The following is a 13,765-nucleotide window of genomic DNA, read 5'->3' on the forward strand; positions in this document are numbered from 1 at the left end:
TGCTGGGCTGAGATTTCACGGTGAGACGTGCCCCCCTGTATTTGGTGATGGGAGGGGACAGGGCACAGCCACGTTTCAGAGTGGTCTGGATACGGGAGATATGGGAGGTAGCAGGACCGGCCTGTGAGGGCTTGATTGGCAGACTTTGGCCTACAGGTACTGGGGAACCATCGAAGGTTCTGTGAGAGAACAGCCTGGTCAGAGCCGGCCTTCAGAAAGGAAAGGCAGATGGCAGGCAGGAGACAAACTCCATTCGCTGTACGTTTACTGAGCCCAGCGGACACCCGAGTAGCGTTCGGCAGGGCCTGGGACTCAGGGGCGCAGCACAGTGGTGACCCCAGCCTCAGCTACAATGGAACAGCATGGCCCAGTGGTTGGCAACTTGGACTCCATCCAGGTGGCCTGGGTTGGAATGCTGGCCGCCCCCACTTCGCAGCTGTGTGACCTCGGGCAAGAGATGGAACTGCTCTGTGCCTCTGTCTCCGCGCCTGGAACAGAGGGGTAACAGTAGCGATCACTGCCCCGGGCACCGTGGGGTTTCCAGAACAAAGAAAGCCTCAATAAGAGTTCTTACTGTGTTTCTAACTAAGGTAGGACTTCCTGGATGGCGGGAATGGAGCCTGTACCCCTTCTGTCAGAGCCCAGTTCACAGGGGACAGGGAGGCTCTCCGAGAACTTCCGGGGCCTGAACCTGGCCTGGGGCACGCTGGTCCATCTCGAGAGTGCCCCAGCGTTCACGAGGGGTCTTAGCCTGCGGCGGGGAGCCCTCCCTTGATGCCTGCCACGACACCTCCCTCCCTTCACACGACGCTGTGGGTATTTCCTGAGCAAAGTGTCATCACAATGAAAAACAATGTGCCTGCAACGGACTCTTGCATAATCTGCCCCCAGCTCTCTGTGACTTCCTGGCCAGGCCGGTGCAGCCCCGAGAGGGGGCCCCCATCCTGCCTCGGAAGGTGCCAGACCCTGCCCTCCTTCTCAGGGGACGCCCAGCAAGAGCTCTTGCCACCCAACCTCAGTTTCTCCCTCTGGAACCTGGGGTATTGGAGCCAATTACTTTAAAAGCCTCAAACGTTCTCGAATCAAACAGAGGGAGGCTTGATTTCTGGCCCTGCCACATTCTGCCTGCGGGGGGTGGGGGGGTGGGGTGGGGGGTGGGGAGGCCCCTGAATGCACAGGGCATCCCTGTGGTCAGAGCTCACACTCTGGACACAGACCAACTTCAACTCCAATCCCATCCAGGTGACCTTGGAGACGTGATTGAGCCTCCTTGCGGCAACTTTGGGAGCGAGAGCAGTCCAATTATTGGGAGGAGGGAACGAGGCAGCATGCAAAGTGCCTGTCACATAGTAAGATCTCAAAATCCTTTGTGGGCTGGCGGGTCTGCAGCCCCTCACCTTGAACCTGGGCTCTGGGGCTGCTTGACGAAGAGTGTACGGCCAGAGTGACGCTGGGCCCGTTGCTGGGCCTGGATCTTAAGAACCTGGCTGGTCCCACTTCCCACGCTGGGGCTGTTTGTTCTAGGAACGCGGTCGCCATGCTGTGGGGAAGCCTTAGCCTCCCCGAGAGAGGCCTGTGGCGAGAAATCCACAGCCCGCGCCAACTTGCCGGCTGTCTCAGAAGTGCGATCCCCGGAGCCAGCTGTGAACAGAGGTGAGCTTTCCCACCAAGGCCCAGCCGAACTGCAGGTGTGTGAGCAAAATCAGTGATGGAGCTTGTCGCAAGCCACTAAGTTTTGAGGTGGCTGATGACGAGCAAGAGAGAACCGGGACGGTTCAGGTCACTTACTAGCCGTTCAACGTTACTGAAAAGTGGGGCGCAGCGAGCTCGTCGGTAATCATGGTCACCGTGAGGGTGAGTAGCAAAGTGTGGAAAAGTGTCTCTGCATTGAGTACGATCCCAGCACACAAGGTTGCTGCCCCGTATGCAGAGAAGCTATGTAATCTGGGAGACCCAATGAAAACCCAGGGCCTTGTTCAAAGATGAACAATTTTTTGGACAGCACAGCAGAGCAGTAAGCCAAGCGCCGGCCCTTCAAAGCAGGAGCCTTGCTGGACCAAGCAAGCCACGTGCTCAGGTGGCTGCAGACGGCTTCTGCGATGTTCTCGTCTCTGACTACGCGGACTACCTCCACGCTTGCCAAGCTGCCTTATCACTAAGAACCCAACTGACTTCCCGCAGTTACTTTTGTTTTAGCACCAAATTAAAAAAAATAAGTAAAGGAAAGAATGAAAAGCACCAAGTCATCTCTACCGTTCACCTGGACTGAACAGTGATCCCCACCCCCCACCCCCAGCCTCCCTGTCTCCACCAAGCAGCACCAAGCTGGGACCTTAGGCCAAACGGCTTTAACCTCTGTGGGGCTCAGTTTTCCCATCTGTGATCCGGGGAGGCCTGCACCTGACTGGTCTTCCTTCCAGGGCTCCTCGGGGGCGTGGGGCAGAGAGGGGGGCACGAGGAGAGGCTGAGAACGCACAAGGCGATAGCATCGTCTGGAGGCTCTCTGCGCTGCCTGTGCTCCCAGTCCCGAGTCTCCTCTGATTCAGGCCACCTTCAGGGAGCTCGGCTCCAAGGACAGAGGCTCTGCCTGGGCTAGCTCCGTGTCCTTCCGCCCTACCAGGGGGACTCAGAAAGCCACACCTGGCCGGCCCCTTGACTTCGGGCGGGTTACCCAGCTGCCTGCGGCGACTCTGCCTCCCCAGGAGAGGAGGACTAAAACCGACCTCCTTCCTGCCTCCCAGCTGTGGGAAGTTGGAAGTGAAAGGAAGCTTGTCCAGAGGGCACAGGGCCCGATAACTTCAATATAAATGCACCTCAACCACAGGGGCACCCCAGCCACGTGGACAGGAGGGCGCCTCCCTGGCTGTGTGACAGTGGGTCAGTTTATGTGCCTCTCTGAGCCCCAGTCTGTAAAAGGGAGCGCTGATACTCAGCCTTTCAGCTATTATTAATGAAGCCCAAATACAGAAAGAATGTAGAAAGGCAGGAGCCAGCTCTAAAGCTCCTGAAATGCCTACAGGGGCCGCCCCATACCAAACAGGGAAGGTGCCTAGCGCCAGGCCAAGCACTTGACCCGGGTTACCCCAGCACCTCAGAACCATCTCGTAAGGGAGTGATTAAGTCCATGTTGCAGATCCAGGAAACCGAAGTTGAGGGCAATGTGGCTGGAACTGCTCGAGCGGGAAGTGAACCCTGATGGAGCGGCGCCCTTCCCGGGCAGGAGAAGCCGGGCTGATGAGTGGAAGGGGGCCAGCGCAGGCCGGGTCCGAAGAGGCCCCACGCCCCCGCACCCAAACAAAGGCCCCGGCCTCCCCCAGGAATTTTCGGTGTGGTTTTTACTCTCCTGGAAGACACCCAAAGAAAGGGGAAGCTAGACGGCCTGGCTCCCAGCCCCCTGCAGTGACATCAGCCGTGGACCCTGTGCTGCTATCAGCCAGGAATGTCGTCTGAACTCTGCCTTTTCTTTTTTTTTTTTTTTTTAAGATTTTATTTATTTATTTGACAGAGATAGAGACAGCCAGCGAGAGAGGGAACACAAGCAGGGGGAGTGGGAGAGGAAGAAGCAGGCTCCCAGCGGAGGAGCCCGATGTGGGGCTTGACCCCAGAACGCCGGGATCACGCGCTGAGCCGAAGGCAGACGCTTAATGACTGAGCCACCCAGGCACCCCGAACTCTGCCTTTTCTGAGAAAGCCCGGTCAACTGTTTCCCGGCGCCCAGGCCCCGCTGCCTCTTTCCTAGACTGCCCTCAGAAAGAGGTTCAGGCAACCTTTGGTGCCACTGCTTTGGCCCTTCACGCCTATTACTGAGATAATACCAGGATGTTTATTGTTCTAATAGAGAAAAAGACACACCACCGTGGACTGAGGTTTTTACGAGAAAATCTAAGTGTCTCCCAGGAGCCCAGCAAGCCCTCTGTGATCTGGCCCGCTGGCTTTCCTGTTCACCCCCTTTTTCTCTCCGCCCTGCTTCCTGAATCTCCAGGCCAGAAGCATTCCCACCTCAGGGCCTTTGCAGCGGCTGTTCTCCTGACTTCCCGAATGTTCTGCCTGCAAGTCCCCAGCCCCTCACTTGTCGTGTCACTCGGGTTGAGCTCAGAGGACACCTCCTCAGAGAAGCCTTCCCCGGCCACCTGGCCGGAGCTGGTCCTCCCCTACAGACACTCTGCCACAGACCCCTGATGGGGGCTTCTCATAGCACACGGCATGATGAATTCTGGAATCACCTTGTTCACTGATCAGTTATGCACTGTCATCGGTCTCCATCCACTGGACACAGGACCCACAAAAGCAAGTCTGTCTCTGCAGCTAGACTTGGGCCTGGCTCATCACAGGTGTTTTTAAAAGGATGGGAGAAAGGGAAAAAGGGGGCGAGGGAGGCCACTCGAGAAAAATCTTGAGCAGTACTGGAATACACTAGAACTGTGAGCAGGATGTCCCCTGCAGAGGGACCCACAGCACACTGCAAACGCTGCCGAGTTTCAGACATTGAACAAACAGCCCAGTCCCAGGACTTTGACTTGAGGTGTTCTCTGGGGCACCACACAGAGCAAGAAGGAGCCTATTCACTGTAGGGTTTCCCACTGCAACCTGGCCCCAAGGGAGGCCAGGTCCCAGGAGAGCCTGATAGCCCTGGTGAACCTTACTGGAGCCAACACAGACTTGCTGGAACCAACCACCAATTACAACGCACTTTTGAAGGGTACCTGGAGCTGAATTCTGCCAGCTTAGGAAGGGCTCGCTCGTGTCAGGGGGCAGCCACGCTGTGCCCAGGACACAAGCTGCCAGCAGCAAGCACGAGCCACAGATCAGGCGGCCTCTAGCAGAATCCCATGACCCTATCGGATAGAGACTGATACCCAGTGGTATCAGGCAACAGCTGGACCCGTGTGACCCCTGGGCTGCACATAACCACGATCGCCCAGCTGCTGAGTGGTAGCGCTGGGATTTGATCCCAAGTCTGACCTCAGAAGCCATCCCCACCTGCCCATCGCTGCTGTTCTGTGTCCACGCTCCAGAGAGCAGTAGACAGGCCTCTCTGCTGCACCTCGCTCATAACCACTGGTGACCTGTGCTCCTCTGGTCCCTGGGCATAGCCCCAGGGTGCATGCCCAGCACGGGTGCCAGGCCAGGGTGGGGGACCTGTGGGAGGGTGCAGGAGCCCAAGGCGGCCCCTGCCAGCTCCTCCTTAGGCCCACAGAGCCGACCTTGAAACTTTTAATATTCTCATTCTGACCTCCCATCAAGCCTTATGCTGGGAGTTCATCTGTCTCAGGCCCTGCCCCTCCCACCCTACACCCCCCACTGTTATCTCTTGGAGGACACGGTCAAGAACACGGGTGGGAAAGAAGGCACCCAAGAACCTGCAGCCAGAAAACCGCCTTGTCCCTGCACAGATGTTCATTTCCGTTTAGACCAACAAGCCATTCCGGATGACTGGTCTCCCTGATTTCAGCCCCGGGGAGGAGTGAGAGGAGACTGAGGCTCTGGATTCAGCCTCTTATTCCATTTCAGGGGGTGCCCCAGCCTGAGAGATTCTACAAACCGAGAACAGCTTACCACCTACCAGACTGCCTTGGGAAAGAATAAATTTCCTTTGAACGCAGTAACTTTCTTGGGACACATCACTCACCGTCACTCCCTGATACAGCTGTTCAGGAAGAGGGATGGTGCTCGTGCGTGGGAAGGTTCCTACGGCCTGCCATCTGCTACCCTGAGCAGCAGGCCCTTGTCCTCTGCCCACCTGGATGTCAGAACAGACAGAGGTTAAGAAGTGGTCCCTGACCACTGGTCAGGGCAGGGAAATTCGCCCTAGCTCTCGGACCAACCACATGGCAGGGAGACACTGGGTAAACGGCTGGGTTTGATTGTAAAGTCTGGGCGTGAGCTGGAGTCCTGGGGATGGGGTGGGTGAGGCCTGACCACAGCCCTCTATCTCCTTCCTCCACCCCACAGGGGCACCACAGTCAGAGGGGGGACCCCTGGGCTGGCTGCCTGTGGTGGGGAGCAGGCCCCACACTGGCCCTGAGTTGAGATCAGGGCTGCAGGCTGGGCCCCTCCCAGCTCGGGTCCCAAGTCCAAGGCTTCCATTTACCCCTCAGTCTTCTCCTTGACCCCAAAGCTGGGCATTCACGCTGCTACTTTGGAACTCTCTTTTCCCAAGCTGTGGGGCAGCTCAGCCCAGCCCAGAGGGAGGGCCACGGGAAGGCCCAGAATCTCTTTCTGCAAATAGCCAAAGGGAGTCTGATGACAAGAAAGGCTTTCTTTTAAATATCCTCAGAGGATAGGTCTTAGACCAGAGAGTGGCAACTACACGGAGGAAGGGTTTGCCTCCGAGAATAAGGAAGAAACTCCAGCAGTAGGAATGGCTGCCCCAGCTCCTAGCAGCCTCCCTCCATGGAGTGTCTGCAGACCTCTGGGTCCCAAGATGCCTCCCACGGAGGGGACTGGTGAGGACATTGTGAGACAAGTCAGTCGACCCTAGGCCCACCGTGGGGGCTACAGAATAGGGGAAGGCTGGCAGCACCAGGAGGGTCTCACTTGGCCCCAGAAGGGCTGGGGGCCAGGCGGGGCACTCGCCTCGACACAGGGCACAGAAGCTGGCTACCTCGGTAGATGGGTGAAGAGGGATCCCCTATCCTGGGGGAGGGTGGGTGAAGAGGGACCCCCGCTGCCCAGACCCTTCCTGCTCAGATGTTCTCAAATACTCTCCAATCTCAAAGATAGTTTCCTGAAAACTTACGATTGGTATTTTTAAGGGACCTTACAAATTTTCTTAGTATCAAAAGTTTCAGAGGATCGAAGGTTTTGTGAAGGGACTTTAGGCAAGGGAGTGCTTCATTTTGTCCAACATGGGGTCCATATCTTCAAGTCAAGACAGCCAGCGCCCTGCTCAGCGTGGTGGGGCATCCTCCAGCCCCTTCCAGCCAGAGCTCCAGGCACGGTGCACCCACACTGTCCCTGCACGAGACATCTGGGCAAATACTGTCCACCACATGGCAACGTCCTCAGGTTCCGATGTGAGTCCCTCTCAGTGTCCTAGCCCCTTCTCCTTTCCCCCAAACATCTGAGCAGTTTCAGAAACTACCCTGTGATTCCTGACCCAGCCCCAACTTCCTCCAGAGAGTGAGCAGGCTGGTCAGTAAACAGCAGCTTTCCTGGGCCTGGCCTCCAGTGGGTAATTCCAGGGGCCTCCAGGCGGCTGAGACTGAACGCCCTGAGCTGCGGGCAGCCCCGTCATCTGCCCACACGTCCCTCTCCAAGGCCCCTTGTTTGTTTACATGAGTCTGAAAGCCCTGGGGAGAGAAGGCCAGCAGACCCAAGTCGGGACAGCTTTACTCCTTAGCGTGAAATGCAAAAGTCCTCAAGTCCAGACTGGACTACTTGCTTTTCTGAGAATCCAGAATAAGGCAGAATGTCTGGGCGAAACCATGATGCTTTTTGACATCCGTATCCCAACCACAGGTGCAGAGTGGCTGGAGCGCGAGGGCAGGGCTGGGGTCCCGGGCTCCGTGTGCACGGCAGGTGTGAGGAAGGCGCATCTTCCCAGGACACAGCAGAGGTGCCCACAGTGCAGACAAGGACCCAGGAAGGGCCTAGGGCTCCCCTTCAGTGGGCCCTTCTCCAGGCAGCTGGGTGGGCAGGATCTGCGGCTGGGGCGGGGCACTGCAGCTTCTGAGCCTCTGCAGACATCTGGGTCCCAAGATGCCTCCCACGGAGGGGACTGCTGGTGGGGACCTTGTGTGACAAGTCAGTGACGCCAGGCCCCCAGCCCTCCTTGGGGGCTACAGAATAGGGGAGGGCTGGCAGCACCAGGAGGGTCTCACTCGAGCCCTGGCACGGCTGGGGGCCAGGCTGGGCATTCACCTCGACACAGGGCACAGGGCACGGAGCAGTGGCTGTTGCCAAGATGGGGTCAGCCAACGACGCCTCACCCCTTGGCTTCCCTTTTGACTCAGGAGGCGCTGGCTCAGTGCCCACAGGGGGCCCCATTACAGTAACTGGGGGCTGCCGACATGGTGGCGAGGTCCAGGGGGCATCACTCTTGCAGCCCAGGGGGAGAGTAGAAGGCACAGGGGTATGTATCTCACAGCCTCTGCCGCAAGGGAGCTCCAGCCGCGGCGGTGTCCGTCTGATGCTCAGGGCTCTGGGCATCCGCCCACCAGTGCCAGGAGACAAGGTGCCCGGTCTCCGCTGTCCATCTGCCACTCCCACAAACTCTGCCATTCAGATCCGGCCCCTAGCTTGTCTCTCCTGCACAAGCCCGGGCTCCCCGAGGGTCTGGGCTGGGGGGCAGCAGGGTGAGGATGCAACTAGAGACCACCGGAACCCCTGTAGTCCTGGATGCTGGAACCTCAGTTCAGGCCCCATGGGCCTCTGCCACCGGCCTGGTGCCACCAGGGCTACCCTGGTCTCCCAGGGGGCACCCCGCTGCCCTCTCAGCCCCCACCCAGGCCAGGCTTCATTTCTCTGAGACAGTCATGGGCAAGGGGGCCTCCTTTCCTTCCTCTTCTACTGAGAACATGACATCCCCGCAGCTGCCCAGAGGCGGCTCTGTCTCCTGCTCCGGGAAGCGAGGGGCATGGTCCACTTCCAGATCCTCCTCGAACTCGGGCCCCACCAGCGCCACCAGGCCCCGGCCCTCAGGCACCTCGGTCCTCACGGTCCCCACAATCACCGTGTCAGCCTTCATGATGTAGATCTTGTCTGCAAGGCAAAGGGATGGGTGAAGTGAGGGGACCGGGGCCCTAGCTGGACAGGGCGAGAAGGCAGAGGAGGTCCAAGTTCCAACTCAGTCACTCCTACTGTGTGGCTTCGGGCAGGTGGCACAACCTCTCTGATGCAGAGCCAGCCCCATCCGCCTCACGGGCGTCCTGAGGCTCGAAGGACATACAACAGCTAGAAACTGTGTGCCGAGGAGTTAAGGACTGGCCCCCTTGTGGGACAGGCCCCCTCGTGGGACAGGCCCATGATCTTCTCAGCATTTATGCGGGGATCAGGTAGGAAGGAGAGCACTGCATTGGGAGAGAAAGTGAGCCCTGGGGAGAGAAGGGAGTGACTGCGGCCCCAGTGAGCAGCGGAGGAGGCCAGCGTGCTGGCCACCATCCAGACCCTTCCACACATGACACCCAAGTCCTCACATCACTGCCGCACTGTGGACAGTCTATTCCTGTCCCTGTGGACAGATATAAAGAACCTGAAGCCCCCAAAGGTTCAATGACTGGCCCAAAGTCGCCAGGCAGTTAGTAGAAATCTCAGAACACTCCCACCCGACTGGCTGCCCTTACACTCCTGTCCGTGTGCCTCCGTCAGAAACCCGGGGTGACTAACGTGTTCTGGTTTGCCTGGGCTGCTCCAGGTTTTCGTAGTGAATGTCCTGTGGCCTGCGAACCTTTCCTGCTCAGGTAAACCAGACAGTAGATCACAGTCTAAGACCCCCAGCCTGTTAATAATGAACAGCAGCCCGTGATCCTTTGCTCAGGGCGGTATTTCAGCATTTACTACTTATTGCCCATCTCCCGCCTGAGGCCTTCGAGGCTCTGCCTGACCCGTGCAGAGTAGGGCTGCTTGTGTGTGTTGCTCGGATGAATCAGCAGCCCGGCCCCTTAGAGGCAGGACTCCCTGCAGTCCTCACCACCATCTGCTGTGGGGAATGGGGGTGCTTCAGAGGCTCAGGGGAGTTAAGTGAGCTGCCCAAGAAGCTGGGAAGTGAGGAGCCTGGCCTTTACTCAGCCCAGCTTCTGACGGCCTTGAGCTCGGGGCAGGGTCCCAGCTCCCAGCAGTTTGTCCCTGGGACTCTCTCTGGAGTCTGAATGAGGAAGCTCAAGAGGGAACTTGAGAGCTAGGGCGGGGCAGGGGCTGGGGATCCCTGCCTCTCTGGGTCACCCAGTTATACCCCTCTGATTCAGGAACACCCAAAAGATCCTTGGGGGCCCTGCACCCAAAACCCCATTGCATAATGCTGGCTCTTCTGTTTTGGTTTTTAACACCTCCAGGAAAGAGGGAAGTATTCAAAATAGCAGCGAGGACTAGAAGAAAGCTGCAAGTGTGGCAAGCTATGGATTGGGTGCCCCTCACACACCCCAAAAGGGAAAGCAGGGCCCCAGGCCCCAGCCACACACCCTCCACCAAGGCCTGCAGGCCCTTTGCCCTGGGAGCCTGAGCAGAGGGGCTAGGAAGAGGCAGGAGCCAGAGAGAGAGGGGACCCTGAGGAGCTAGAGAGGGCACAGAACAGCCAGACAGGGCTAGAGAAGATGAGGCGTAGGGAGCAGGGTGGGAGAGAAGTGGAAGTGGGTTTGTCCAAAGAACCAAAGCCAGGGGCCAGGCTATCCCTCCCTCACATCCCGACTCTATCCCTCATCACAGGGCTGCAATCCCCCGCAAGATAGGAGGAGAAAGGAGGGTCTTTCAGGAGCTGCTTGAACCTTCTACCCCACCCAGGGCTTTAGAATCCAGGGAAGTTATCTTGGTGGGGTGGGAGGTGAAGGGGCTCCCCCTGTCTGGTGCCCAGGGGCAGAGGGATAAAGCTCAGGCTGCAGTTTGGTCCCCCTGGGGTACTAGACAGGTTCAGTGGGCAGGGGTGCTCCTCTGGGGTGGTGTCAGAAGGACGAAAGGCTCCTGAGCGAACCTCCAAGGCCCTCTCTCCCAACCACCCCGCTTACCAGCGAGGCGAACAGGCCGGCTGAAGCAGGCTGCCCACACCGCAGCCGTCCTAGGAGGCTGGTACCTCCCTCCACCCACCCCCGCAGCTCCGGGCACTGCACTCAGCAGACCCAAACATTCAAGTTAGGACATCTTAGGAATTTTAAAGGAGATGGCTTTGGTGGTACTGCCCCAAATAACACTCTTTTTAAATAAAACTTGCTGAAGGCTACCATGCCTTGGTTTCATAAGAGAGACCCTGCCCCACAGAGTTCTATCCACCAACGCCTGCTATAGAAATGTGTAGGACAATTACAGATGCCCCCCTGGTATTATCCCGGCAATGGTTAACCCCCCAGAGAAAACAGAGATGGGGCTCGCTAAGGCCCTGCCCTCAGGGAGCTCACAGCCAGGTGGGAGCGAGGAGGTGGGGAGGCCACAAACACAGTCACAGGGCGGGGGGCTGAGAGTACTGGGTCTGGGGGAGCACATCAGAGGGGCATTTGGTGTACACAGGAGAGTGGAGGGCCAAGAAGACTTCCTGGAAGAGGAGGCAAATAAGCAGGGACCTCAGGACATCAAGAATTGACTAGATTCAAAGGGGGAGTGGCTGTCCCAGGTGAGGAAGCAGCTCCCACAGAGAAGCTCCGAAGGGAGAGAGGGCTCTGTGAACCCTGGAAACTGCCAGTGAGGGGGCGAAGCAGGCGGGAGGGGTCAGGAAGCAGGTGAGTCTCGTGGGGAGGAGGCAGCTTGTGACCAGTGACCAGCCTGAATGCTGGAATAAGAATTCTGGAATTCATCCTGACAGTGACAGGGACCGCCCCCCCCCCCCCCGCGAGGGTTGAAGCCGGGTGCAGAATGGACAGGCCCGTATTTTGATGGAAACACTCTGAGTGTACCAGGGTGGAGAGAAGAGGGAGAGGAGGCAGGGAGGCCTTTGGGAGGCCAACGCGGAAGGTCTGCCTGAGGTGGAGGGCGGCCGCAGTTCGGGAAGGGCTGGCCTCCGTGCCTCTGTGGAGGCCGGTACCGGTGTGGGCAAGCCAAAGCGTTCGGAGTCCCGCAGGCGTGGGGTGGGGCCCAGTCCCCACTCTGCCACCCCGCAGCTGTGCGACAGGGAACATCTCTCACCACACCTACCTCACAGTGCCGCTGCCCCGGGTGTGCAAAGGGGAGGCAGACACTGTCCTCAGAAGCCCATGTGACAACGAGAGAGGACTTCTGCCCAGACAAGTGGCAGGTCTTGTTGTCACTGGCATGTCTCCTCCTGTCCCTGCAAGGCGCTCTTTGCTTTGGGTGGGGGTGGCGTGCACATCTCACTTCAAGGTTGGCGGGCCCCCCCAGGAAGGGGGAGCCCCTCTCCCCCACCTTCACCCCTACCCACCAAGACAACTTCACAAATGCTTGCAATGCCCTTGGAGAGCAGAATCACTACTACTCCGATTTTACAGAAATTTAAATCAGGCTACCAAGATGGAAGGAGGTGAGCAATACATCTAAGCATGTTCAACTCTCTCACAAAGAGCTGCTCCTACTCATGAGGGCCTGCGGGAGAACCCACGCCTCTTCCTCGCTCGGCCTTCCTGGTCCAGGGTCTCTGGCTCCCGTCGGGGGCCCAGGGTCCGGTGCCCAGCTCCCCCTGCCCCCTCAGCCCTGACCACACCAGCACCGCCAAATCGGCAGACTCACCGATCCTGTTGTTGGTATGCTCTGAGGTCACCCGGGGCTCGGGGAGGTCCCTGGGGGATGAGGGGCTCCCAGCAGCAGGGGGGCTGGCTTCCAGCAGCCGCATGCTCTCTAGGCAGGCTGCCCCGTTGGGGGGGCTCTCCACAGCCGGGGGGCTCATCAAGCCCAGCTCTCCCATGCCCGACTCCACCACCGATATGCTCTTCAGCTGCTGTGGGCACAGAGGGTGTGGATTGATGCAGGGTGCCCCCAACCGCCCGGGAAGCCCCTGTTTGTCACCTCTGTAGACTCCGGTGAGTCCCCCTCTCTTCCTTAAAGCTGCCACACACCACCCACGGCTTCTCGGCTTTGAGAGCCCAATGCCCTGTGTTGAGTTTCAGAAGTCCTGTTGCTTTTAACTTGTACTAAATAACGATAGTAGCCAGCATCCCGTCCAGCGCTTACCATGTGTGTGGCCTTGACACGTGTGAATCGTCCCAACCACCCTATAAAGCAGCTAATGTTAGCACCCTCCCCATTTTACAGACCAGGAAACTGAGACACAGAGGAGTCAAGTAACTTGCTCAAGTAAGTGTGGGGCCAGCACTTGAACCCTGCACCTCGCTCTGGAAGCCATGCTTATAAGCCCCTGTGGGTAAGTGTGCACTCCAGACCCACCCCAACTCCCCAGCCCTGACTCCTGGGACAGTGGTCGGTTATGATTACACTAATGTATTCTAAAAATAGCCGTGTCTTCAGGAAAATGGTGGTTTCGTTTTTGACTTTGATAGGTAAGTCTGAAGGAGAGGTGGTCTCGTGAAATGTTCTAACACATACATGTACCTTCAGCCTTCAAAATGGAATGAGCTCGAGTGATTCACAAAGTATGTCCACGCAACCCTGACTACCCTTTTACAATCATCTGAAGTCCAAAAGACGGCATTTAAAACAAGTTACTATGGAAACACTGACTCCCATGGCCAAAAAATGTTTGATTATCTCACAAATCATTAAATGCCCTTTTCATGAAATTTCCTGGTATTGTAACAGCCACTTATCTGACCCCAGCATATTTGAATGTGACCTCCCATAATCTGAAACGGAATTCATATTGTGGTTCTGTCTGCTATATTAAAAAATTAAAGGATGGAAACCTTTCTCCATGTATGAATGTTTGAGTTAAAAGAAAGTCACGGAAAAATTGATAAATGGAAAAAAAAAATGGGTGAACCACACACAGCTGAGACCCAGCCACATAGAGTACTTTGTCCTGACCTGTCCCTCGGCTCTGGAGGGTAACATCCCTTCTCCTACCCCTTCCCCCCGAGGCTGCTCCCAGAGGCTTGACGCAGAGCAGGGTGCCAGGCCCAGCCTGGTGAGGGTGGGGTGTCTGGGCCCCCTCCCTGGTAACTGTAGGTTCAGGGTAAGGTTTGCAAAGCCCCCGGCCCAGCACCTGCACAAGCAA

At 57.6% G+C, this 13,765-nt stretch overlaps 1 protein-coding gene across 4 annotated transcripts in view; it reads right to left on the bottom strand.

Moving 5' to 3' along the window:
* Positions 1 to 3,126: 3,126 nt before the first annotated feature.
* The window catches only part of TNFRSF8 (TNF receptor superfamily member 8), a 51,492-nt gene continuing 40,853 nt past the window's right edge, over positions 3,127 to 13,765 (bottom strand). For 3 of the 4 annotated variants that reach the window (XM_045777948.2, XM_045777949.2, XM_045777945.2), the window contains 2 exons: positions 12,325 to 12,532; positions 3,127 to 8,703 (listed from right to left, as the gene is read on the bottom strand). In XM_045777948.2, the coding sequence (XP_045633904.2) occupies positions 8,459 to 8,703; positions 12,325 to 12,532 (453 nt within the window). In that variant the 3' untranslated portion in view covers positions 3,127 to 8,458. The remainder of the gene's footprint in view (positions 8,704 to 12,324; positions 12,533 to 13,765) is intronic. The other variant, XM_045777946.2, reaches the window with a different exon arrangement.

Source organism: Ursus americanus, chromosome 33 (genome assembly GCF_024610735.1).
Source record: "Ursus americanus isolate L20-20 chromosome 33, mUrsAme1.1.p, whole genome shotgun sequence".
Lineage (NCBI taxonomy): Eukaryota > Metazoa > Chordata > Mammalia > Carnivora > Ursidae > Ursus > Ursus americanus.